The sequence below is a fragment of the Osmerus mordax genome, chromosome 8 (genome assembly GCF_038355195.1).
Source record: "Osmerus mordax isolate fOsmMor3 chromosome 8, fOsmMor3.pri, whole genome shotgun sequence".
In the NCBI taxonomy this organism is placed as follows: domain Eukaryota; kingdom Metazoa; phylum Chordata; class Actinopteri; order Osmeriformes; family Osmeridae; genus Osmerus; species Osmerus mordax.
In genome coordinates this window covers 311,883-339,878 of record NC_090057.1, presented here as the reverse complement: position 1 = coordinate 339,878, position 27,996 = coordinate 311,883, and the positions used below count along the sequence as shown (strand labels likewise).

At 43.1% G+C, this 27,996-nt stretch overlaps 2 protein-coding genes and 1 long non-coding RNA gene across 4 annotated transcripts; 1 reads left to right on the top strand and 2 right to left on the bottom strand.

Annotated features, from left to right (window-relative positions):
* Positions 1–1,767: 1,767 nt before the first annotated feature.
* On the bottom strand, positions 1,768–27,745 carry opn5 (opsin 5). Its single transcript, XM_067242200.1, has 6 exons — positions 27,613–27,745; positions 6,279–6,398; positions 3,148–3,318; positions 2,579–2,913; positions 2,160–2,404; positions 1,768–1,872 (listed from the first exon to the last, which is right to left on the bottom strand). The coding sequence occupies exons 1-6, from the start codon at positions 27,743–27,745 to the stop codon at positions 1,809–1,811; spliced, it is 1,068 nt and encodes a 355-aa protein (XP_067098301.1). The 3' UTR covers positions 1,768–1,808.
* Positions 7,113–10,192, top strand: LOC136948122 (uncharacterized). Of its 2 annotated transcripts, XR_010877047.1 has the most exons (4): positions 7,113–7,778; positions 8,015–8,253; positions 8,740–8,924; positions 9,175–10,192. It is a non-coding gene; the product is annotated as an uncharacterized lncRNA (long non-coding RNA). The 2 variants fall into 2 exon arrangements; XR_010877046.1 differs by having other exon boundaries at positions 7,113–8,253; positions 9,175–10,187.
* Positions 10,195–17,074, bottom strand: LOC136948121 (uncharacterized). The gene is made up of 14 exons (XM_067242430.1): positions 16,808–17,074; positions 16,039–16,158; positions 15,512–15,759; positions 15,306–15,428; positions 15,037–15,171; positions 14,712–14,780; positions 14,335–14,382; positions 14,139–14,258; positions 13,319–13,489; positions 12,720–12,938; positions 11,911–12,077; positions 11,672–11,844; positions 11,163–11,377; positions 10,195–10,502 (listed from the first exon to the last, which is right to left on the bottom strand). The coding sequence occupies exons 1-10, from the start codon at positions 17,010–17,012 to the stop codon at positions 12,723–12,725; spliced, it is 1,455 nt and encodes a 484-aa protein (XP_067098531.1). The 5' UTR covers positions 17,013–17,074; the 3' UTR covers positions 10,195–10,502; positions 11,163–11,377; positions 11,672–11,844; positions 11,911–12,077; positions 12,720–12,722.
* Positions 27,746–27,996: the final 251 nt, after the last annotated feature.

Here is a 27,996-nt window from a genome sequence, read left to right as displayed (position 1 = left end):
TCACAGCTGGTGGTTAGGGTTAGTGGCTATAGGGCACTTCCTGTCACAGCCGGTGGTTAGGGTTAGTGGCTATAGGACACTTCCTGTCACAGCTGGTGGTTAGGGTTAGTGGCTATAGTGTACTTCCTGTCACAGCTGGTGGTTAGGGTTAGTGGCTATAGGGCACTTCCTGTCACAGCTGGTGGTTAGGGTTAGTGGCTATAGGGCACTTCCTGTCACAGCTGGTGGTTAGGGTTAGTGGCTATAGTGTACTTCCTGTCACAGCTGGTGGTTAGGGTTAGTGGCTATAGGGCACTTCCTGTCACAGCTGGTGGTTAGGGTTAGTGGCTATAGGGCACTTCCTGTCACAGCTGGTGGTTAGGATTAGTGGCTATAGGACACTTCCTGTCACAGCTGGTGGTTAGGGTTAGTGGCTATAGGGCACTTCCTGTCACAGCTGGTGGTTACGGTTAGTGGCTATAGGGCACTTCCTGTCACAGCTGGTGGTTAGGGTTAGTGGCTATAGGGCACTTCCTGTCACAGCTGGTGGTTAGGGTTAGTGGCTATAGGGCACTTCCTGTCGCAGCTGGTGGTTAGGGTTAGTGGCTAAAGGGCACTTCCTGTCACTGCTGGTGATTAGGGTTAGTGGCTATAGGACACTTCCTGTCACAGCTGGTGGTTAGGAATTAAGTGGAATTAAATATAGATTCTGGAATGAGGAATACTTCTTCCAAAAGCATGACTCAGCGACAACGCTGAGTTACTGAGTTACCTACCTACCGACCCTGAACTGTTCATCTTTGGTAAATATTGTTGGGCGGAAGGAAACTCTTCCTCTCCTTTCACTCACCACCCTGTTTATCCAGAATCATTGCTCTAAAAACCTAAACAGTAGAAATTCAGTTGGAACTTCAGGAAGTGCCTTTTTGCTTTTCATCAACATAGGTATTGGACTGACATCAGTGCATACAAAATAGAGCCTGCATGAAAAGTAAATCTGTGCTGTTCCTCAGAGATAGCTCGCTCCGAATTAGCCTAGTTTGCCTATCTTGCTGCTAATTAGCCTAGCTAGCCTAGCCTGCTCAGGGGTTTCTAACCACCCTAGCAGCCATGGCTGGGCTGCGTGTTACAGCTGGTCCCTCTTCACACCCGACGTGTTTGTGGAAAAGTAGAGACTGCAGACGTGCAGCTTGTGCATCTCTGAAGAACGTCATTACCTTGGTGACGGGGTTCTTCAAGTTACCTTGGTGACAGGTTCTTCAGGAAACTCAGTCTTTGGATCTCAGTTTTCAAGTCTTGTTCTGCGTGATGTAAGCAGGAAAAGTCCAACTCTAGATTCTCTTTTTAGGTAGATCGTAGAGTCACATGTTCACACATGTATGGTACTGTTGGTTGGTGTATATAGGTGCACAGCTTATACATACTATAAAAATCACTTTCAGCATCAACCATTGCTAGAGCTGGACTGACAGTGAGTCTTAACATTGCTGGACAGCATCACTACATCTAACATCTAATGCATGTTGGCTAAAACGTTTGTATGGCATACTGGACACCAAAACAATCTAAATCTATTGTATCCATTTGAAGGTTTTGAGATGATACATTTTTGACAAAAACACTGTGAACACAACTCTGGAGTTGACTGGGGGGAGGTCGGCAGGGTCGAAGTTCAATAATCGGGACAAGAACACAAGGAGGAGGAGTCATTTCTGGGTGAGAAGCTGTGATTGCAGAGGGTTGGATAGCCAATGGGTGGGGTGGGAGAGCCAGCGTGTTTGATCACAGAGGGAGGAGTCAGTCCTCTGTGAGTCTCGTGGTCGTCATGGTCACATCTGGATCTGAGCTTCGTCAGCACATGGCTCTTTTAATGAGCCAGAGATGGTGTAGAACCTGGAGAGGGAGAGAGAGGCAGAGAGAGAAGGGCGCAGGGAGAAAGTGTAGAGAAAGACAAAGAGAGAGAAAGAGACAGAGTGACAAAGACAGAAAGAGAAATCAGCAACATTAGTTAATATATCTGAAACCAACAAACAAAATTAACTGTGAGCCTCAGAAGCCAAACCCGGCGTGTTCAGTAACAGTACAGACACAGTCCTACAGACACAGTAAAGACACAGTCCTACAGACACAGGTGAAAGTGAGGGGTGTCCCCAAGGTTGGCAGGGTAACAGAGTCCATACCGTGACTTCCTGAAGTGGCGTGGTTTCCTCAGGACCTGCATGCAGGAGGACTGGGCGCAGGAGTTCTTCAGGTGGATGACCTGGTAGATGATGGGGTTGTACATGGCGGATGACTTGGCGAGCAGGGTGGGGATGACAGACACTGAAATGGGCACACTGTCAGGCTCTCCAAACGCCGACACCACCGACACCACGGCGTAGGGGATCCACGCAATCAGGAACCCAGCGCAGATCAACATTGCCACCTGGAGGAGAACACAGACAACTGCAGGTTCTTTATATGCTGTTTTACAACCTCCCATAAAGGTGTATAGGTAGATGTGTGTGTGTGTTGGTCTGTGAGTGTGTGTTGGTCGGCTGGTGTGCAATCCAGCCTTGACAACACGTTGATAGAAAGCAGACTGTAAACGGTGACGTACCTTAGTCAGCTTGATCTCCAGGTTCTGGCTGTTGGTGTTGCGGGTGTCGAAGTGAGACATCTCTTTGGCGGAGGACTTCACCTTGTAGATGATCATGACGTAGGAGAAGACGATGATGCCGGCGGGGAAGACGAGGCAGAAGAAGAGGATGGCCATGACGAAGCTCTGCCCGGAAGCCGACGCCTGCGCCAGCCACCAGTCCAGCGTGCAGGAGGTGCCGAAGGGCTCGGGCGCATAGCTCCCCCAGCCCACCAGGGGCATGCTGGCCCAGAAGGCAGCGTACAGCCACACGAAGAGCAGGCACAAGAAGGCATGGTGCCTCTTCAGCCACGTGCCTAGGAAAGCAGGCACACACACACACACACACACAGGCACACACACATACACACACACACCACATGCACACACCACACCCAAACAGGCACAAACTCATGGCTTAGGATACACTCAGGCCATGCTATACTTGGTGGGAGAAATTAGCGATTGATGTGCTGATCACAATCAGTAGATCCGATATTGCACTAGTATCTATTCATGTTTGTATTGACAGGCGTGTGAAGGGCAGCTACCATATGGGAGGTGACAGATCTTGAGGTAGCGGTCCAGGCTGACCACGGTCATGGTGATGAGGCTGCCACAGCCGAAGAAGAACCCGGCCCAGCCGTAGAAGCGACATCCCTCCCAGCCAAACAGCCAGCGGTGCGAGAAACTGGACACCACGAAGAACGGCTTCCCTGTCACTGCACAAGGAACAGACAGACATGGGTTTAAATCCATGTTAACACTGCTGATCAGGTGAATAGACTGTTTCCTGTGTGCATTGACTTCATGTCAACAGTGCATATGTATAGTACATAGTACATCTCTTCAGTATCTCTTCAGTATATATGAATGTTGAAGCTAATGTTGAAGCTTATCTGTACGGTACACTGACCTTGCTAACCCTAACCCTCCTCTACATTCATCAGACTTAAAGATCTTCGATCCACACTGACTGTATACATCTATTCATGGGGTGGTTACAGCTCAGTGGTAGAGCCTTTGATTGCAGATCAACAGATCCCAGGTTTGAATCTCTCGCTGTATGTAGTGGATGAGAGTGTCTGCTAAATGAGCACGTTATTCCAGAGGTAAGAGCCCAGGCAGTCCGCCCTAGGCCCCGCCCACAGCGCCCTGGCCCCGCCCACATCAACCTGGCCTCACCCACAGCGCTCTGGCCCCACCCACAGCACCCTGGCTCCACCCACCATGCTCTGGCCCCACCCACAGTGTCCTGGCCCCACCCACAGTGTCCTGGCCCCACCCACAGCGCCCTGGCTCCACCCACCATGCTCTGGCCCCACCCACAGTGTCCTGGCCCCACCCACAGTGTCCTGGCCCCACCCACAGCGCCCTGGCTCCACCCACCATGCTCTGGCCCCACCCACAGTGTCCTGGCCCCACCCACAGTGTCCTGGCCCCACCCACAGTGTCCTGGCCCCACCCACAGCGCCCTGGCTCCACCCACCGCGCTGTGACAAGATGCCAAGCTTTCGTCTCCCCCTCCTCACAGTTAACAAACACTTCTTTATCTCCTCAGAGGAGTGGAAGACTAGAAGAGATCTACATCTTGCCGTTCTGCCCCTCATCTTCATGTGACCAGTGTTGCTCCACTCAGCGATTCACAAAATTCAAGCAGACAGAAGTCATCCGGTGTTTGTATTTCCTGGAAAGTTACATTTACATTTTATTCATTTAGCAGACGCTCTTATCCAGAGCAACTTACAGTAAGTACAGGGACATTCCCCCGAAGCAAGTAGGGTGAAGTGCCTTGCCCAAGGACACAACATCATTTGGCACGGCAGGGAATCGAACTGGCAACCTTCAGATTACTAGCCCCATTCCCTAACCGCTCAGCCACCTGACTCCCTTAGATGGGTTGGATGGGTTGGATGGGTCAGCTTGGAGAGGAGAGAAGGAGCGGAGGGAAGGCTCCAACAACAGATGACAAGATAAAAAGAGTAAGTCCCATGATTGGAGGATGAGTCTTTACACCAGCCAGGGCTTGTTATACATTTTCAAAGATGGTTTCTGTCATTTAAGGTAGTTCTTATCACGCTCATGTCTGTTCAAGTGCTCATTTTTCTGACCAGTTTGTTTTTAATTAGTTATTTGAAAATAGAAAAAGGGGTTTGAATTTGCTTGCGATTGGGTCAGGCGAGTGTCGATCGGGACCTGGATACCGGGGCTCAACCACACATCAATACTGTGCAGACTCTGGCTCCAAATGACATCACCAGCGCAAGATGGCAGCACCCGTATACGGGATATTTTGGCTTTGGTCCAGTGGGAGGAAACTGAGATATTGCCCCTTGGGCTGGACTGGCACATGCAGTCTGTCTAGGAGGGTTAGGGTGTCTCAAGAGGGAGTCTGGAGGAGGCAGAGTTATTCTGTTGTCCACAAGGTGGTGGAGAGCTTTGTGTTCATCCAGCCATGATAATGCTCTCAAACCAGCAACGTGTGTTATATACTGCATCCTAGCCTCTCACCTCCTCTCCATCCATGAAGGATGTGTTATATACTGCATCCTAGCCTCTCACCTCCTCTCCATCCATGAAGGATGTGTTATATACTGCATCCTAGCCTCTCACCTCCTCTCCATCCATGAAGGATGTGTTATATACTGCATCCTAGCCTCTCACCTCCTCTCCATCCATGAAGGATGTGTTATATACTGCATCCTAGCCTCTCACCTCCTCTCCATCCATGAAGGATGTGTTGATTGCGTATGACACAACGCTACTCTAAATAACACAACAACAACACAACAACAACATGTACTCAAATGGATGGAAAATAAACCATAGCACAACACATACATGTACACATCAAACCATAGCACAACACATACATGTACACATCAAACCATAGCACAACACATACACGTACATATCAAACCCACAGAATGAAAGGCTGATGGCTAGAACGCCATGAACACATGTCATGGTGATATTTGTGATATGATATTCTGAAGATGTTAGTAAACACGTCATTATTGTTGTATATGGAGTGTTGTAGGTGAACAGAGGTTTTTACACGACTTGCTGAAGCTGTTATGTTTGTAATATTCTGTTATTTCTTGTTTATTTTACTTGTTATTTCATTAAGAGAAAGGCACAGTTCACAGACTGCACACACAGAGTATGATGTGATGATTAATCACATGTGTTCAGTACAGGACAGAGGGGTGATGGGTAATCACAGGTGTTCAGTACAGGATATAGGGGTGATGGGTAATCAAATGTGTTCAGTACAGGACAGAGGGGTGATGGGTAATCAAATGTGTTCAGTACAGGACAGAGGGGTGATGGGTAATCACAGGTGTTCAGTACAGGACAGAGGGGTGATGGGTAATCACAGGTGTTCAGTACAGGACAGAGGGGTGATGGATAATCACAGGTGTTGGGAGGAGGGAGAGGTGGATGTTTACCTTACATGTTGTTTAATTGTAACTTGTTTAATTACATGCTCTTATGGTTCTTCCCTTTGGCACTTACTTTGGTTTTTCACAATGTGTGCTTCATGTTTTGGCTACTCGCAATGTTTTGTGGCTATCTTGTTGTTATGATCAGTGAGCTATGCACTTTGTAAAGCTCTCTCTTGGAAGTCGCTTTGGATAAAAGCGTCTGCTAAATGAATAAATGTAAAATGTAAATGTACCTGAGATGCCGAAGTCGAAGATGGCCAGGTTCACAGTCATGAGCTCTGGAGGCTTCAGCTTGTTCTTCTGTTTCATACTCATGTAGATCACATATCCATTCCCTGTGGCAGACAGGATACCTGTGGAGGAGAGGGGAGGGAGGGAGAGGGAGGGAGGGAAAGGGGGGTTGACAGAGAGAGAGGGGGAAAGAGTGAGTAGAGAGGGAGAGAGAGGTTTAGTGAGAGAGAGCGAGAGAGAGAGAGAGAGAGAGAGAGGGGGGGGGGGGGGGAGGGTTAGTGAGAGAAAGGGGGAGAGAGAGGGAGAGCCAAAAACAGACAGAGAGAGGGAGGGAAAGAGCGAGAGCGAGAGAAGCCAGAAGGTAACAGTAGAAGCATTAACAACTCTGTAATGTAATGTAATGTAACTCATCTGTTTTACAGTTGACATCAAATTAATTTAGCAGAAGCTTTTATGAAGACACATACAGTGGGGGTTTAGAACCTACGATCTCCTGATCTGCAGTCAGCAGCTCTTCCTACTCAGCTAACCCTAACCCATGGTCTGGGTTCATGTTTGTAACTCATCAAACATTCAGATGAGAGATGTTTGCTGCTGGAAATGCACAAAGGGTGGTTGTCTATGGCAAGCCGTTTTAACATTTATTTCTACAAACGTACTAGTCACTATTTTAAAGTTACTAGTACTTATTCTTTAGTTACTAGTAACTAATCCAATAGTTACTAGTATATATTCCCATTTTACTAGTAACTTTCATTAGATACTAGTAACTATTCTTTAGTTACTAGTAACTAATCCAATAGTTACTAGTATCTATTCCCGTTTTACTAGTAACTTTCATTAGATACTAGTAACTATTCTTTAGTTACTAGTAACTAATCCAATAGTTACTAGTATCTATTCCCGTTTTACTAGTAAGTTTTCATTAGATACTAGTACCTATTTTTTAGTTACTAGTAACTATTCCGACATATCCCGAAACCAATAAGTACTAGTAACTATTGCCAACAAGATATCTAGTTAACATGCAAATTAGCTTTAGAAGATATCTAGTTAACATGCAAATGAGCTTCTAAAGATATCTAGTTAACATGCAAATTAGCTTTAGAAGATATCTAGTTAACATGCAAATTAGCTTCTGAAGATATCTAGTTAACATGCAAATTAGCTGCTGAAGACCACACCTCACAGAAGACAGCACCACAGAGAAAATATCAACGAACCGATTTGAGAAATGGCACACCTATGTGTAATTGAAGAAATAGGACGAAAATGCAGAGCATTAGAAAGAGCTTTCCAACAAGCTAACATAAGCCACGCACGATTGATGCCGATTGAGTCATCACTTGTGAATTTAAGAAGACTGGACGGTATTTTATCGGTGGAGACAATGCAAGAACTTGTTGCTAGCCTTGAAGAACTCCGAGCTCTCATCACCACCACACATGCGATGTCAGGAGAGCACAGCGAAGACGCCTTTTCAGCCCCTCGTATGCCCTCAGGTAACGTTTGGATTTTACTTTTAGAATAACATTACTCGTACAATGGTAATATGGTGGTTAGCCAAATATACCTTGTATTAGAGATCCCTGTAGGTTATTACTTAAGATAGCTTGCTAGCTGTCGAGGGCCGATGTTATCTACCTTGACTTTACAGTATTGTCTTTATTAGCTACATTAGTTGCTAACGTTTCCTGACCATCTCTGCCCAACTTGTATCTCTAACTTATGTTCTCAGGCCAGCGAGGGAGACCTAAAATTGCCATAACAAGGCAGCAAATACAGTTCCTCGTGGGTCAAGGCTACACAGTCAAGCGGATGGGACAGCTGCTGAAATGTTCAGCATCTTTTTTATATCAGAAAACCAGAGCGCTTGGATTACCAATTAGGAGTTCCAGGTCAAGAACCCTAACCAATGAGGAACTTGAAGATCATATAAGAAGACTTCACAGACAGTTTCCAAGATCTGGAAATGAGGTGACATTGTTATAAGTGTATTATAACTAATCAGTATTTTTGTAACATTTTCTAGCATCCTGGCCCGTGTGATGTAGGCTAGCCTACACGTTTTCATTCTGAAAGTTTGTTGGCCTTTTTGTTAGCATAAATAGACGTATAATAGTGTTCATGCACTACCGCTCAAATGTTTAAGAACACCTAGGGTTATTAATGTTTTAGATAGAGTTTCACTAAGGTGACATTAAATTGATTAAAATAGATATCCAATACCTTACCAATGTTGCAAATATCTATCACTGTTGTAAATGACTGATTCATGATTACTAATGTAAATACAACTGCAGAGACATTTTCCTTTTAGCTCATTCATAATTAATTATGTTTGACTATTATTTCTGATATATTTAATGCCACCTTGGGGAATGAAGATTCAATTTTCTATCAAAACACGTCAATTTAGTAAAAAAATGTTTTACCAAAGGTGTAAATTGCCTGTGGTTTCAGATGATGAGGGCATTGCTGCGAGCAGAAGGATTCTTTGTAACACGACAGAGAGTGAGAGCGATGCTGACTTATATTGACCCAGCGGCTGCTGCGCGAAGATGGAGTGCTACCGTGGCAAGAAGAACATACCATGTGCCATATCCCAACAGTCTGTGGCATATGGATGGAAACATGCGTCTCATCAGGTATTCAGTTGTATTTGACAATTAAATATGCACTGTTGTACCAAGCAAACTACTTTCTTCTTCAGTAACCAGCTTCCAAAAGCTGTAGAACATGTATTCCCTGATTATCAGAAATTCAGCATTTAAGATGGTCAGCTGGAAAGAGAAACTAGTTTGTTTCTTCTCATATTCTACAAATGGCACCATTAAAGATGTATTGTATATAACTGAGAAGTACTAATTTTGTTGACCAATAGTTTTTCCTTTACAGGTGGGGCTTAGTTGTTCATGGAGCCATAGATGGATACTCACGCCTAGTAACATACCTAAACTGTAATACAAACAACAAAGCTGTCACTGTACTTACACAGTTCTTGAAGGCAACATGCCTGTATGGACTCCCATCCAGAGTTCGCTCTGATCATGGTGGGGAGAACACACAAGTAGCATTGTTCATGAATATTGTCCAGGGTGTAGAGCGCAGTAGTCACATAACAGGGGAATCTGTTCACAACCAGAGGATAGAGCGCCTCTGGAGAGACGTGTTCCTGCAAGTTCTACACTACTTCTACAATGAATTCTACAGCCTAGAGGATGCTGCCATACTAGATCCAGAAAATGACATCCACAAGTTATCACTACACCTGACCTATCTACCAGAAATTCAACGTAGGTTGAACATGTTTAGAGAGGCCTGGAATCAGCACAGTCTAAGGACAGAAAACAACCGAACACCCTCACAGATCTGGACAGAGGGCATGCTGACCAACATAGAGGCAGACAGCACTCCCATCAACAACGTATTTGGTGATGACCCATATAGGGAGGACAGTTTAGAGGCCCTTCTGGCACAACATGGCATCAACAACTTTCCAACTGACATAGAAGAACAGTTCCCAGCTGTAGTTGTCCAACAACTAAATGTAAATCTTAACCACCAACAACAGCAAGACATTTTGAGGGCTATAGAGGGAATTGTGGACTTGAAAGTGAAATATCAAACATGCTGCACTGAAATTTCTAATAAGTTGAATGAGCCAGCCAGGGGACTGCCTTCAATCACATGACTAATGCATGTCTATGCTCTCTTTTTAGATTTGCCTTGCAATGTGCTTGATTCATAGATCTAGGTGATGTTATAGTAACAGAAAGACCACTTTTATTGTACAACCCTTCCGTCACATTTAGTTGAACAACATTTTTGTACAATTGTAAATTACATTTGAGGTTCAGAAACAAAAACTTGGTTTGAATTTGTGAATTAAAGATGAACAGTACCAAAAAACAAAAAGCCTATTGACAGTTTCCTTACACCATTTCATTCTAAGCCCTACTCTTGACCAAAGCCCTGTGTATTGCAAATACCAAAGTCCATATTGTACTTAAAGGCAGTGTAATCCTTGTGCAAAGGTAGACGCAAGCAGTTCACACATGTGTTTGCCGTTGGAAACTTCGCCCTCTGTTGAGTGTCCCCAGGTAAAAGACAGTCAGTGTGCAGGAACTCGATGGATGGTTCCGGCTTCAAGCCAATGGCAGGTAGCGCACTGCATCCAGTCGCAAACATTAGAATTTTCTCCAACGAGCAGGGGGAGTTACCTTCTGTAAAGAAAGAAATGTTATAAGGAAGCCAATTCAAGCTGCCCTATGCAACTTTCCATAAAGTGATCCTGTCAGCCTTAAACTAGTTATTACTGAACATGGTAATACAGGGACAATAACCAATTTCTGAAAATGCACATTATTAATTTGTCCATAATATGCATTATTTTCAAGTTGATGTCGATTTAGCCATTTTATTGTCGTCTATAGTTTGTATTACCGTATTGTTCGCACTCAGGCGCACTGTCAATGAATGGTCCATTTTCGATCTTTTTCATATATAAAGCGCTCTGGATTATAAAGCTCAGTTTTTATTTTAATTAAAGGCTTTTAAGTGTACCTTATAGTCCGGAATATACGGCAGTCAAATTTGTATTTTTCAACCACTGGATCCAATATATTAGTTCCTACCATTTACACAGTTTATATATATTTTGGGGGGGGGGGGGGGTTTCAAAAAGTTATAGTGCAGGTTTAAGTGGTGTTCAGAATCATGCACTAGAGTATTAAGTTAAGCGTCAGCGAGCTGTAGCGTGTCTAACTCGTCAGTGGCCGGGGTTTGGATAATGTGTGTGACATTCAAGCTATGCACGGGCAGGCCCAACTTGCCTGGTAAAATTATGGTAAACTAAATAAAAAGCAAACTGATCTATTACTTGCCCTCTGCATCTAGAAGGTAGTCTCTCCAAAAGCCCACAGCAATGTTTTCCTGTACTCGTCTGTTACTTCCTGCACTGGAAAAACAGATGACAAACAGGTGATCGAGACCATCTGCGTTAAGGGTCTGTGGTGGGCTGCAGAAGAGAGGACGAAAGGCTTCTGGCTGTTTGACAACCTCCTCCAACAATCCTAATGTCCTCAGGCCTTCCTTGAACCTTGAAGAATTAAAAGTGGATAGATCCAGTAAGTGAGTGAGCTCAAGCCTGAATTGTCACATTATACAAATGTAGCATTGAAAAGCAAACTAAAATTGTGTACTGTAAGAACAGAACTTAAACATTTCACGTTGTGTTACTGTGTAACCAGGCACTGCATAGTGCAGGGAATCATTATCCCGTATAAATATCTCATGGGATAAATGAAAATTTACAGCATTTGTACGCTGGTTGCTACAATGAATGTTAGAGCTCAAATCGACAAACAGCACTTAAAACAATGCTCAATTATACCGTTCGAGTGGACCATGGAGTCGGTTTACGACTTGGAACTGGAGGATGTCCTGCAAAAGCAGGTCTTTGTCCTCCAGACATTTTAAAGCTCGTAGGCAGCCTGCATTAGACAGGTAGTCACTGTGACTCGACACAACTGAACGCAACTCCTCCATGGACTTGGCCTCTGATACCTGGCAAAATCAGATATTTTAGCACGAATAGGTCAAGTAAAAAATTAAAAAATAAACTGAAATTACCTGTATGATTTTAGCTCGCAAGTCAAGGTCGTGCACATCATCGATGGTGGGTGAGACGTTATCTTTCACAATGCAATCAAATAAAGTGGGAGAAAAGAATCCCGGTGATGGCCCCCCATGAACCATACTGACTGATATAGCCTTCCCCATGATATAGTACTTGTCTTCTCTGACAGCTGGAGAGTAAAATTGACATGATAACATTACTCCAAAGTAGTCTTACATGTAATAGCCAATTATCCATGATTACTTCATTTTATTCAAAACTTCCAAGGCAACCATTCCATCTTTTGCCAGTGCTACTGAAATGAAAATGTTAACTGAAAATGTAGACAAAAGGGCTCACCAATCGAGTCAAGAGCAAGGTTTTTTTGTCCATCTGGACCTGCCAGCATCGGGGAGCGCTCAATGTCTTCCATTAGTAGACTTAAAAGCTCTCGTCTTGGACCTCCCAAATCTATTCCTTCCTCAACATGTCCAGTTTCATCAGAAAACTTAACAGAAATTCTCTTAAAAGGATTGTATGATTTCCGGTTGAATGCTCTAAATGCACCATCGAGTACATTGTTTCGGTTGATGTTAAATCTGCAGCTCAAGTTGTAGTTAATATTTTTCCCAAGTTCCAAAAGAATTTCTTTTGGGGAACAGTCAAAATCTTCTGTGCATCTGCAAACATTTTAATATTGTAAATATTAAAATGCAGTAAAGTCCACCCCCCCCCCAATGCATTCAAAGTCACATGCCAAAATCTATATTTTCATCTAGAAACAACTGACCATAGACTGGAAACGCTACAACAAAATATGTACAACTCACTGAATTTCGATGTTATCCGTTAGCTGCATCTCATCTGGCTCAGACAGCTGCATCTCATCTGGCTCTGACATCTCAGTCTCTGGCATGATGTCAAGGTAATCTATGTAGATTTCCTCTGCAGGTCCACACTGTGTAGGCCCAAAATCACTTTGGACAACCTCCATCAAATCAGGCACTTCAGCAGAAACTCTGTTTTGCTGCTGGTAAATGGTCTTCAGAAAGTGATAAGTTGTAAATACACAAAGATAAAAGATTACATCTATTACATTGATTTCGGAGCTAAAACTTAACACCTTTGTAAATCTTTACTTTCAAAAAAGTAAATTTTAATTCAAAGGTAATCTAATTTAGTTCTATCCACAACAATGTTAACCAAATCACACTTTCAAATTGGTAAATGAGCTTTGAGGTCTAGCATGCAATGCATTAAACAAGTGTTGAATGAAGTTGTAACTGCTGCTTTAATACCAAAAGGTACGTTACACATGAGTCATTGCAAATTTTGTGTTAAAATTGATTTCACAGAAACATAAATGAGGCTGTCCAAAACACAAGTGATAAATACCCACCCCACTTTTATTATATTATTCACCTGCACTTCCTCCATGTCCATCCATCGAACATGGAGGTTCAATGGAGAGGTGATGTTGTGGTCCAGAAGAGTCCCAGACACCATGTTGATGACTGTGGTGCCTGACGTAGTTTCTCTGATGTAAAAATACTCAGTGGCTGAGGCATGTGATCCAACAAAGTCAAACAAGGCCTGAAATAAAATATGTACTTATTTACTAGCCGGAAAATATCAGTACAATGACAATCAAGGTTTATGACTGCCGTTTTGACCTGACATCCTTGCTGTGTTTATATATTTTAAATATATAAAACTATAGTGTTTAAACCAAAAATTACAATTGCACTATATGCAAAATGTGGGTAACATAGTACCATATTTATAGTATAGTCAGTAGCAGGTAACGCAGTCTCATTTACACACCAGTGGAGGGTGAGTAGTAAAATGTTAAGGTTTTTAGTTTCCAGAGTTATGAGGCCTGCTTGCAGGCACCAGTAGATGGTCAATTTAGACAACAAGGACAAACCATGTCTATGTAAGGATGAGGAAATTGATATGATATTACATAATGTCATCATGTGTTCAGAGGTTTAATTAGGTAACCTCATACAGTGCGGAATGCTAAGCACTCAATTGAATGATTTTGCCTTCTGTAAAAACACAGCCTTTTCTTTGAAAAGCCGTTTTCATATTTGAGATGCAAAACCTTACAGATCTACATTCTTCAGATGGGTCATGGTTTTTGGTTGGAAAATCCCAAATTTTACAAATCCAGAAGAATCACATATTTTTTTTTTAGCATATTAAGCATTTATACATCTGTACATTCAACAATGTTTACCTGCATAGGATCAGATGTATGGAACCGTCTGATCTTCATTGTGCCATCTGGAAAACTGACTTTCAGAGGTATGCCACCAGCAGGTTCCTCAGTTGTCCTCATGAGTCTCTCATCTATTGTCTGAGAGACAGTGAGTTTGTAACAGGTTGAATATGTGCCTTCTACTGAATAGATGCTTACGGAGATGATATAGTACCTTCAAACGCCTCTCCTCGTAGTCGCAGACAGCTCGTCTGCTCTGATCCTGTCATCAAATAAAAACCATCAGCTTCAGAAATTTTAATCACCATGAAAGTTTGCACAGACAAGGAATTGATGTTGGCAGGAAGGTGCATGCGTATAGGAATACATAAGTGGTGTTAAGTTTAAACAAATCTAACTATACTAACAAGGTACAAAGCCAACCTAAAACCAACTACTACGGGGAAAGGTATGCAGAATAAATTATAATGTATATAGTTAATATACACAATATAAAAGGCCCTGGGGACTTGAGGTGCAGCCGTTAGTGTACAAGGAGAAGAGCAGAGGGGAAAGGCAAATACCTAGTTAAATGTTCCAAAAAAAATATACCTTTTCTTGGTCAGCTCTCAATGACAGATTGTATTCAATGTCTTGTTGTTGCCGTACAGTCCTCCACTCCTGTTAAAACAATTATTAAAACCAGGAAGCAAATGCTATAACACTTTTTTATAACTATTGTTTAAATGACAATGGTGAACAATTAATTGAAATTGCTTGGGTTTTAATTCAAGTTGCACATTACTACAACAAACCAGAGTCAAGGATAGAGACAACAATGAGTCATAGAAAAAAAAGAAAACCTTGACACAGCAGATACATTTATTTGGATAGGTCCTCCAACCCCTCTATGTAAAGTTAGGAAAGAACAAGTTACCTCTACATCATGTGGTGTTCCATTTATAGGCAGTACAACCAGTCCTGGACTTTGAGCTCTCTCAAGGTTTTCTACAGTCTCAGTGCTGGTCGGATGTAGACTCTGATGATGACTGGACAAGTCAGAGGTGTACCCCTGCAATTCAGAAAAGCAAATAGGACATGTGGTTACGCATTTGCTCTGATCCGCCAACCTCCCTTGTGTTCATATAAATAGTCACGGATGAAATCCAGTCCAATAGTAAAGAATTAAGACAGCAAGTTACCTACCTCTACATCATTTATTGTCGCAGGTACAGTGAGGACTTCTGCTCTTGGACTTTGAGGCCTCTCAAGTGCTGGGTTGCCTTGTGCTTCATGTATGGTGTCAGGTGGTATGGGTAGATCCTGTGTCTGAAGAGACAAATCAGAATATTTTGTGAATTATGCACTTGGACACATGGATGCAAATACAGTGAATAGAAACTGCACTGTACCTGCCCCACTTCAGCACAGGGGAGAATGTAGAGTCTGCTCTTTCCCATCACTTTCTTCAGGGCTCTCACAGAGTTGGCTTGGACCTTTTTGATTTTTTTGCCCTTGTCTACTTTTGCCAGCTCAAACCCCACCAGGTTCAAGCTAATCATTGGGAATCTCTGACAAACAAAGTGGTTCAATTCTGCCAGACTCCAATTCAGCTCAATGGTGGACAGTTGTCCATCCACTGACTCCTGCACTGGTACTCCTAAAAGAATATTGAAAACAAATGAATGAAAGACATAATCCTCTAAAACTGATAAACCATCTACTAGATTGACTATGCCTGTATTGGCTTGCAATACTAGTTTGATTACATACATTAACTTTTTTTTAAGGATTGACAAACTGCAAATGCATTATCCATTTGATCATTTTAAAATTACAAAAGTTTCTATTATATTATATTACCAATGTCATACAAGTTAATATTATTTTTTGTCAAACACATTTCATTGCTTCTACCTAATAACAGTGCATGATGTACCTAATCCATTATTTGTTAGAGCCTGACGCGCAGAAGTTGATGGCAGAGACTGGATATCTGGTCTTGGGAGCAGAAAGAGGCCCACCTGCCAAGTCGAACGTCCCCTTCTGGAGGATGTGCCTAAATCAAAGTTTCAATAAGATTGAGATTTACTTTATGAATGAATAATTTCAATACTTCAGGCGATTTGCAAAGCAAACTTCCAGTTGTGGTATTATAGCACACCTAATTTAAAGCCAGCATGGAGCCCATCTGCATCTCAAATGAGTTTTAAGTATCTTGGTTTACTCGTATGCAGTTTAGCCAGCGGGACCAACTTTTAAGGGGTGGGAAAATAAATACATATGCAAGAGAACAATGGTTGTAGGCCTACTCGCCGAAGCCTTTGAGCACACCCAATTATGTTATTGTAATAGGCTACAGTGTCATTTTGGAAACTTTTTGGTCGTTGGTGTGCTGCAAGATTTTTCCAATGTAAAAAAATGTGCCGTGGCTAAAACAAGTTTGTAATCGCTGAGCTAACGCTAGCTTATGTCATTGATGAACGCCATGTGCACCCCCAACCGATTAGATTTTCAAGCTGCAATGGAAAATGTTTAAATAACGTGGCAGAATCGATAACTAGCTATATTTGTGCATTTAGGTAGGAATATTGTACAACGAAAGTAAAAAAATAATGATCTCTGTAATTATCGTTAGCCATTATTAGCCAAATTACATAGTTGTGCCACCACTGAATGAACTGGATAGAGCTAGCTACAGTACTAACCTTGAACTCGATTTCCACGTCTTCTGAAAAGATTTCTGGTTGATGTCAAAATGTTGGTGCCAGAAGTCCCTGCCGATGGAGCCAACGTCAATTCGTGCCTAGCACGTTGCAGAGCATTAAACACTCGGTCAAACACTGCTGCAGCTGCAACTGGTTGCTCATTAGTGTCTTGATTAGTGTTCGTCGGTGAACGTGTCTCCGCCATAGCTCAATTAGCTATATGGCGATCAGCCTGTGCTGGTGAATTGTCAAGCTCCAGAAAGGCGCGGGAATTGAGCTAGGAGATTTCATTGGCTGAATAAAAAAAAAAAAAATTGTGCGGTCTTCTGTGAGGTGTGGTCTTCAGAAGCTAATTTGCATGTTAACTAGATATCTTCTAAAGCCAATTTGCATGTTAACTAGATATCTTGTTGGTAATAGTTACTAGTAACTAAAGAATAGTTACTAGTATCTAATGAAAAGTTACTAGTAAAACGGGAATAGATACTAGTAACTATTGGATTAGTTACTAGTAACTAAAAAATAGGTACTAGTATCTAATGAAAAGTTACTAGTAAAACAGGAATAGATACTAGTACCTTTTGGAATAGATACTAGTTGGAAACAAATAGTAGATATCTGTACAGGAGAGCCCCATAGAATACAATTGTAAAATTGGTCAATTTGTTACTAGTAAAACGGGAATAGATACTAGTAACTATTGGATTAGTTACTAGTATCTAATGAATAGTTACTAGTAAAACGGGAATAGATACTAGTAACTATTCTTTAGTTAACTATTCCGACAAGAGATATCCCGAAACCAATAAGTACTAGTAACTATTGCCAACAAGATATCTAGTTAACATGCAAATTAGCTTTAGAAGATATCTGGTTAACATGCAAATTTGCGTCTGAAGATATCTAGTTAACATGCAAATTAGCTTTAGAAGATATCTAGTTAACATGCAAATTAGTTTTTGAAGATATCTAGTTAACATGCAAATAAGCTTTAGAAGATATCTAGTTAACATGCAAATAAGCTTTAGAAGATATCTAGTTAACATGCTAATTAGTTTTGAAGATATCTAGTTAACATGCAAATTAACTGCTGAAGACCACACCTCACAGAGGACAGCACTACAGAGAAAATATCGACGCAAACCGATTTCAGAAATGGCACATACGTGTTATTGACGTGAATTTGAGAAGACTGGAAGGCATTTTATCGATGGAGACGATGGAAGAACTTGTTGCTAGTCTTTCAGAACTCCGAGTTCTCCACGCACTCCATGGCAATAAGAGAGCACAACGAAGACGCCTTCTCAGACCCTCGTATGCCATCAGGTAACTTTTGGATTTCGCTTTTAGAATAACATTACTCGTACAATGGTAATATGGTGGTTAGCCAAATATACCTTGTATTAGAGATCCCCGTAGGTTATATTCCTTAAACTAGCTTGCTAGCTGGCGAGCGCTTATGTTATCTACCTAGAATACCAGGACTTAGCGTTAGCTTATACTTATCAAAATGTCTAACCACTGGGTGACCAAAGGCAGGCTAGGGGAACTCGTATTAATGTTAAATAACCTCATAAAGTGACATTTGAATGCCTTAAGACCTTAACAAAACAATCACCATGGCAATGACTACACAATGGAACTTGCATTTAGCTTAGCTTAGTTCTAACAATAAGGGCCAATATATGGTTATGGTGTTGCATGACAAGTTATTGGCTATCCAATCAGAATATGCAAAATGTGTGTCATTCAACAGTTTGTGATGGTGCCCTTACCTGTGTTGCAGCTGGCTAGGGCACACTCTCATACTCTTGTGTCATGGCGCTCCCCACTGTCCTATCTGAGGCAAAGGCTACTATTTGACTGTAGTTCCAAATTTGTGTCCTGTTTTTCATTACTGCAGGTACATGGATGACCTCCGCAAAGCAGGACGACTGACATTATCCACCTCTGCTGCTCACCAGGCTGCTGCGCTGCTTTTTGAAAATGGCGTTGGCACAGATTTGGACGTAGAAGCTGGGCAGTGCTCTGTGCCGTCACTGTCAACCAACACAGCGTACAAAGTAAACTTGTTACACTTCACGTGTGAGCAGTGAAGTGTGGAGAGGGTGGCGGGACTTCCGCTTCTTGGGGGTCCACTTACAGGACAGCCCATCCTGGAGTGTGAACACCTCTGAGCTGCTGAAAAAGACTGTACTTCCCGAGAACACTCAGGAGGAATAACATCACACAAAGACTGCTGGTGTCCTTCTACCGAGCCTCCATTGAAAGCATCCTCACATACTGCATATTCATTTGGTATACCAGCTGTACAGTGGCTCAGAGGGTCATACACAGCATTGTTGGCTGCCCTCTCCCCGCACTGGAAGACCTACACAGATCCTGTGCCCAGAACATCATAAAAGACACTTCACACTCCTGGGCACTCCCTGTTTAAAATGTTGCCTTCAGGCAGACAATACAGATCAATCAAGGCAAGGACAAACAGACTAAAACAGTGTCTATCCAACTGCAATAACCACATACCAACATAATGTGCACAATGTTATGTATCATGTAATGACTGTGTGTGGTTCTTTACGGTACAGTCTTAGGTATATTTATTTGAGTAATTTTAGCACTTTAGTAATTTTATCCTGATTTTTAAGTCAATGAATGATCCACTGACCGGAAGCACTTTAATTTCTTTGTACCTGTGACAATGACAATAAAGATCTATTCTATTCATTTGTATAGTATGCAATTGTGTTTGGGGGCACAGCCTGGCCCAAGGAAAATGCTGTAGACTGTAGTTACATGGAGATTTTTATTAATGGACCCAGTAGTGTTTGTTATGGGACAGTTTATACATGAGATGATCAATAAAACTACCATACCTGAGAAATCCCCAGAACAATATAATGATCAATTCTCGCAACTGGCTGAGCCTAAAACATCAGAACAATGGCCATTTGGTCTCATAGACAGAAGTCCTTGTATTCCACACGTACACTGGTACAACATGATACTAGTGTGTCCATTTCTCTCAGGCAGACAGTCTGAGAGATCAACCAGCCCAACACATATTTCCTACATTATCCTACACTAACTGCAGCTGAGGTGAGGCAGCGCAGATCAACCCTCGCAAGGCTCCTGGCCCAGACGGTATATCAGGTAGGGCCCTTGGGTTGTGCTGACCAGCTAGCAGGGGTCTTCAGTGACGTCTTCCACCTCTCCCTCAGCCTGTCTGTACCCCCCATCGCTTCAAGATGACCACCATTATCCCTGTGCCCAAGAACACCAAGGTCACATGTATGAACCACTATTGCCCGATAGCACTGACCTCTGTCATCATGAAGTGCTTCGAGCGGCTAGTCAAATCATTCCTCTGCCCCTCGCTGCCCCCCACCCTGGACCCAATGCAGTTTGCATACCGGTCCAACAGGTCTACAGACGATGCCATCGCTCTGACAATGCACACCGCTCTCTCCCACCTGGACAAAGGGAATACGTATGTGAGGATGCTGTTCATTGACTACAGCTAAGCATTCAACACCATTATCCCCTCCAGACTTGTCTCCAAGTTTGTGGACCTGGGACTAAGCTCCTCCCTCTGCAAGTGGATCTTCAACTTCTTGACGGGGAAGCAGGTGGTGAGAATCGGTGACCGCACCTCATCCACACTGATCACCAACACAGGCACCCCCCAGGGCTGTGTGCTTAACCTTGTTCACTCACGATTGTGCGGCAACCTCCTTGTTAAGTTTGCTGACGACACAACCATCGTGGGCCTCATCTCTGACAGTGTCAGCCTACAGAGAGGAGGTTGATGACCTGAAATCATGGTGTCAGGACAATAACCTCTCTCTCAACATCAGCAAGACCAAGGAGATGATTGTGGACTATAGGAGGCGGCAGGAAGAAGAGCATGCACCCCTACACATCAACGGATCCGAAGTGGAAGGTCAGCTGCTTCAAGTTCCTCGGGGTGAACATCAGTGATATGAAGATTTTCTATACATATGTGAGGTTGTCTCTTGCTGTGGTCAAGAGGTCACGCAGTGGGCCTTTGACAATACCCATATAGATCAGGGAATGTGCTCTGTTTAACCTTTGAGAAAAGTACAAACAATGAGTTATGACACATCACCAGTGTGCTATTTCTCCTGTGCATTAAGTTGTGAAATGTGTACTGTTTAAGGGCATGTTTTGGTGGTTACTATATCTGTATGGGCCAGCTCATGTATATAATGGACCTCTGAGAGACTTGTTTCTCTCACATGCTATCCCTCTGTCATGGACTGATGGCATGATCTGACGTTGTTACTAATAAAACCGAGTCAACCCTTTTCTAATAGTCGTGCCTCCTTCCGGCTTGCTTGGAGACAGAGATCTCATCCTTACAATCAGCAATGATCTCACCTGGTCTGCTCACACTTACAAAGGTGGTCAAAGCGGCCTGTAAACGCCTCTTCTTCCTGTGGAGACTGAAGAAGTTCAGCATGGACTCAGTTATCCTCACTAACTTCTACAGATACACTATAGAGAGCATACTGACTGGTTGCATCTCAGTGTGGTATGGGAGCTGCACAGACAGGGACCGCAAGGCCTTAAGTAGTGTGGTCTGTTCTGCTGAGTTCATCGGCAACACAATTCATGATGAATTCTCTTAGCCTTCATATATTGCATCATCAAGAAATATAGCTATTCAATTGAATTGTACTCAAAACAGAAAATGTCATTGATAATCATCCAGCTTGTTGTAGTGCTGATACTTCTGGCTTGTACATTTTGCCATTGAACCACAACTTCCACCAGTTATTCTTGGACAAAATACATATGAGATATATTAATTATACAGGGATGATACCACACTGGTCCCATGGGAAAATACAAATAATCATTAAGATATATTGTCTTCTTTCTCTGGTGTCTCCTCCGCACGGACAGACCCCCACACTAGCATCATGTTGTACCAGTGTCGGTGTGGAATACAATGACTTGTGCTTATGAGACCAAATGGCCATTGTTCTGATATTTTAGGCTCAGCCAGTTACAAGAATTGATGATTATATTGTTCTCTGGATTTCTCAAGTATGGTAGTTTTATTGATCATCTCATGTATAAATTGTCCCCTAACAAACACTACTGGGTCCATTAACAAAAATCTCCATGTAACTACAGTATACAGCATTCTCCTTGGGCCAGGCTGTGCCCCCAACACAATCACATACTATACAAATGAATATAATAGATCTTTATTGTCATCGTCACTGGTACAACGAAATTTAACTTCTTCCGGTCAGTGCATCATTCATTGACTCAATATCAATAAAAAGGATAAAATTACTAAAGTGCTAACATTACTCAAATAAATAAGAATTAATATACCTAAGACAGTGCCGTGAACAACCACACACAGTCATTACATAATACATAACATTGTGCACATTATGTTTTGGCAACATTAACAGTGGTTATTGCAGTTGGATAGAAACTGTGTTTTAGTCTGTTTGTCCTTGCCTGGATTGATCTGTATCGTCTGCCTGTAGGCAACATTTCAAACAGGGAGTCCCCAGGAGTGTGAAGTGTCTTTTATGATGTTCTGGGCTTTTTTGAGGCAACGGGATCTGTGTAGGTCTTCCAGTGCGGGGAGAGGGCAGCCAACAATCTTTTGAGCGGTGTTGATGACCCTCTGGAGCGTTTTCCTCTGAGCCACTGTACAGCTAGTATACCAAATGCATATGCAATATGTGGGGATGCTTTCAATGGAGGCTCGGTAGAAGGAACCCAGCAGTCTTTGTGTGATGTTATTCCTGCTGAGTGTTCTCAGGAAGTACAGTCTCTGCTGGGACTTTTTCAGCAGCTCAGAGGGGTTCACACTCCAGGATGGGCTGTCCTGTAAGTGGACCCCCAGGAAGCGGAAGTCCCGCCACCCTCTCCACACTTCACTCCTCACACGTGAAGTGTAACAAGTTTACTTTGTACGCTGTGTTGGTTGACTTTGACGGCACAGAGCACTGCCCAGCTTCCATGTCCAATTCTGTGCCCACGCCATTTTCAAAAAGCAGCGCAGCAGCCTGGTGAGCAGCAGAGGTGGATAATGTCAGTCGTCCTGCTTCGCCGAGGTCATCCATGTACCTGCAGTAATGAAAAACAGGACACAAATTTGGAACTACAGTCAAATAGTAGCCTTTGCCTCAGATAGGACAGTGGGGAGCGACAGGACACAAGTGTGAGAGAGTGTGCCCTAGCCAGCTGCAACACAGGTAAGGGCACCATCACAAACTGTTTAATGACACACATTTTGCATATTCTGAATGGATAGCCAATAACTTGTCATGCAACACCATAACCATATATTGGCCCTTATTGTTAGAACTAAGCTAAGGTAAATGCAAGTTCCATTGTGTAGTCATTGCCATGGTGGTTGTTTTGTTAAGGTCTCAAGGCATAAAAATGTCACTTTATGAGGTTATTTAACATTAATACGAGTTCCCCTAGCCTGCCTTTGGTCACCCAGTGGCTAGACATTTTGATTAGTATAAACCAAGCCCTGGTACTGTATTCTAGGTAGATAACATTAGCGCTCGCCAGGTAGCAAGCTAGTTTAAGGAATATAACCTATGGGGATCAGGTATATTTGGCTAACCATATTACCATTGTATGAGTAATGTTATTCTAAAAGCGAAATCCAAAAGTTACCTGATGGCATACGAGGGTCTGAGAAGGCGTCTTTGCTGTGCAGACATCGAGTGCGTGGTGCTCGAGTTCTGAAAGACTAGCAACACGTTCTTCCAATGTCTCCATCGATAAAATGCCTTCGAGTCTTCTTAAATTCACCAGTAATGAATCAATAGGCAATCAATTGTGCGTGGCGTACGTTGCCTTGTTGGAATTTGTTCAATAACACGTGTGTGCCATTTCTGAAATAAATTCGTGTCGATAAGTTCACTGTAGTGCTGTCTTCTGTGAGGTGTGGTCTTCGGCAGCTAGTTTGCATGTTAACTAGATATCTTCTAAAGCCGATTTGCATGTTAACTAGATATCTTCTAAAGCTAATTTGCATGTTAACTAGATATCTTCTAAAGCTAATTTGCATGTTAACTAGATATCTTGTTGGCAATAGTTACTAGTACTTATTGGTTTCGGGATATCTCTTGTTGGAATAGTTACTAGTAACTAAAGAATAGTTACTAGTATCTATTCCCGTTTTACTAGTAACTATTCTTTAGTTACTAGTAACTAATCCAATAGTTACTAGTATCTATTCCCGTTTTACTAGTAACTTTCATTAGATACTAGTAACTATTCTTTAGTTACTAGTAACTAATCCAATAGTTACTAGTACCTATTCCCGTTTTACTAGTAACTTTCATTAGATACTAGTAACTATTCTTTAGTTACTAGTAACTATTACAATTCTTACTAGTAACATTATTATTCTTACTAGTAACAAATGCGTTTTTACTCGTCATTGCTTATGACGAGTAAAAATGACTACTTGATAGTACAATTTAAAATGTTACTAGTAAAACGGGAATAGATACTAGTAACTATTGGATTAGTTACTAGTAACTAAATAATAGTTACTAGTATCTAATGAAAGTTACTAGTAAAATGGGAATAGATACTAGTAACTATTGGATTAGTTACTAGTAACTAAAGAATAGTTACTAGTATCTAATGAATAGTTACTAGTAAAACTGGAATAGATACTAGTAACTATTTGAATAGATACTAGTTGGACACAAATAGTAGATATCTGTAAAGCAGAGCCCCATAGGATACCATTGTAAAATTGTCCAATTTGTTACTAGTAAAACGGGAATAGATACTAGTAACTATTGGATTAGTTACTAGTAACTAAAGAATAGGTACTAGTATCTAATGAAAACTTACTAGTAAAACGGGAATAGATACTAGTAACTATTGGATTAGTTACTAGTAACTAAAGAATAGTTACTAGTATCTAATGAAAGTTACTAGTAAAACGGGAATAGATACTAGTAACTATTGGATTAGTTACTGGTAACTAAAGAATAAGTACTAGTAACTTTAAAATAGTGACTAGTACGTTTATAGAAATAAATGTTAAAACGGCCTGCCATAGGTTGTCTCTCTTAATTCTTTCAAGTTTGCTGACCGATAAAATAAAGTAGTACACAGAATAGACATTTATATAGATGTTTCTCTATTATATCATAAGGTATATCTCAGTGGTAGAACCTTTTTTTGGCATATTTTTGGGACCAGTTTTATTGATAGGACAGTCGAATAGAGACAGGGAGGTAGAGAGGGAGGGACAGAGAGGGAGGCAGGAAGAGAGAGAGACGGAGGGAGGAAGGGAGGGAGGGAGGGAGAAAGGGAGAGAGAGAGAGCGGGAAATATAAGTATATATAAGGCTGTGATTTGAATGATTATTTCTGTAATTCCACCGTTGCTTTTGCAATATGAACATTTTTTCTTTCATGCCAATAAAGCCCCTTGAATTGAATTGAGAGAGGGAGAGAGAGAGAGAGAGAGAGAGAGAGAGAGAGAGAGAGAGAGAGAGAGAGGGAAGAGAGAGAGAGGGGGGACAGAGAGTTTGGTGGGATAAATGGAAAAAACCCTGATTACTGGGTTTAACACAATTACCACTTAAAACAATTAGCTAAGATAAAGGATGAGGGATCGATTGATGGATAGACCTATTTGATGGACTATTTGAGACTATATTCAGCATGGTTTCACTGAGTCTATCCTCAGCCAGACAGCCAGTGTCTGTGAAAACACAAATCTGCTTCCATCTCCTCAAACAAAATAGTACTTGAGGAGGTGCAGAATGAGTACTGACACACAGAACAGGGGGAGGAGGAGGAGTGTGTGTTGAGAGTTCCCTCATAAAAAATGATCCAGATAACCTCAGAAACATCTCTTTTCAAAGCCACCATTGATCCATCCATCCATTCATCATCTTCCGCTTATCCAGGGGTCGGGTCGCGGGGGCAGCAACCTAAGCAGGGAGGCCCAGACTTCTCTCTCCCCGGCCACTTCCACCAGCTCTTCCTGGGGGACCCCGAGGCGTTCCCAGGCCAGCCGAGAGACATAGTCCCTCCAGCATGTCCTGGGTCTTCCCCGGGGCCTCTTCCCAGTGGGACGTGCCCAGAACACCTCACCAGGGAGGCGTCCAGGAGGCATCCTGATCAGATGCCCGAGCCACCTCAACTGGCTCCTCCCGACTAGGAGGAGCAGCGGTTCTACTCTGAGAGAGATCTCCCCGACCCGGAGATCGTGTGACTCTCGGCTCTGTGTCATCGCAGCTCTCTATATCCTCACTGCTGTGTGTTGTTACTGACTATGCTGTGCATGTCAATGCCATTTCAGTGTACGAGTGCGTTTGACAAAATTGCCACGTTGTATTTTTTCATCTGTAAATATGTCCTAAAAAGTTCAGAAAAGATCAAGTATCACTTTTGGCTGTGTATGGAACCACCTAGAGCACAGATAATACAAAACTTCTGAACAGGAGACATGGATTCTGTCTGGAACAGACCACACCAGAACACACACCCTGCTCTGGAGCTACCCTGCAGTCTGTACCCTGCTCCAGAGCTACCCTGCAGTCTATACCCTGCTCCAGAGCTACCCTGCAGTCTAAAGCTGCTCCAGAGCTACCCTGCAGTCTATACCCTGCTCCGGAGCTACCCTGCAGTCTATACCCTGCTCCGGAGCTACCCTGCAGTCTATACCCTGCTCTGGAGCTACCCTGCAGTCTAAACCCTGCTCTGGAGCTACCCTGCAGTCTATACCCTGCTCCGGAGCTACCCTGCAGTCTATACCCTGCTCTGGAGCTACCCTGCAGTCTAAACCCTGCTCTGGAGCTACCCTGCAGTCTATACCCTGCTCCGGAGCTACCCTGCAGTCTATACCCTGCTCCGGAGCTACCCTGCAGTCTATACCCTGCTCTGGAGCTACCCTGCAGTCTAAAGCTGCTCCAGAGCTACCCTGCAGTCTATACCCTGCTCCGGAGCTACCCTGCAGTCTATACCCTGCTCCGGAGCTACCCTGCAGTCTATACCCTGCTCCGGAGCTACCCTGCAGTCTATACCCTGCTCTGGAGCTACCCTGCAGTCTAAACCCTGCTCTGGAGCTACCCTGCAGTCTATACCCTGCTCTGGAGCTACCCTGCAGTCTATACCCTGCTCTGGAGCTACCCTGCAGTCTATACCCTGCTCCGGAGCTACCCTGCAGTCTAAAGCTGCTCTGGAGCTACCCTGCAGTCTATACCCTGCTCCAGAGCTACCCTGCAGTCTAAACCCTGCTCTGGAGCTACCCTGCAGTCTATACCCTGCTCCGGAGCTACCCTGCAGTCTATACCCTGCTCCGGAGCTACCCTGCAGTCTATACCCTGCTCCAGAGCTACCCTGCAGTCTATACCCTGCTCCGGAGCTACCCTGCAGTCTATACCCTGCTCTGGAGCTACCCTGCAGTCTAAACCCTGCTCTGGAGCTACCCTGCAGTCTATACCCTGCTCCATAGGTCACTGTACGATGAGAATCTTTAGTCATTTCAAGATGTTTCCTCAATAACCACCGTTGTTTACAATCCTGAACCAGACCTCTGTACTGATTAGCATCGTGAATGTGAAATGAATCAAATGTAAATGTAAAATATATATACATAGATTCCTATGAGAACTGATGATGAATGATAGACAGTTCCTGGACTCTACCCACTTGTGATCCTTTCTGCTGGATTTTCTTTCCCATTTGTACGTCCTTTGGATGAAAGCTAAATGAATCCAGTGTATCTATAATGAATGGGCCCCAGAGTGAAGGACGTACCGATGATGCAGATGTAGAACGCTGCTACAATGTCGGCCTCCCTGGACAGGCGCGAGGCGAAGGGGTCTCCCCGCAGCAGGTAGTGAGGCACGTAGCTAGACACACGCGATGTCTCGTTCTCCAACACAGACATGCTTGGGGGGTTAGCTGTTTCCTGTGGAGATAACCAATCACAGGGCTGAGTGACCTCCTTCCTGTAGAGATAACCAATCACAGGGCTGAGTGACTTCCTTCCTGTGGAGAGAACCAATGACAGGGCTAAGTGACTTCCTCACATCTATACATTGCCATAGAGACAGTGTTCTACTGATCTGCCCGGTCATGACCCCAGGAAGTCAGGTGAAAGGGTTAGGGGTTAGGGTCAGGTGAAAGGGTTAGGGGTTA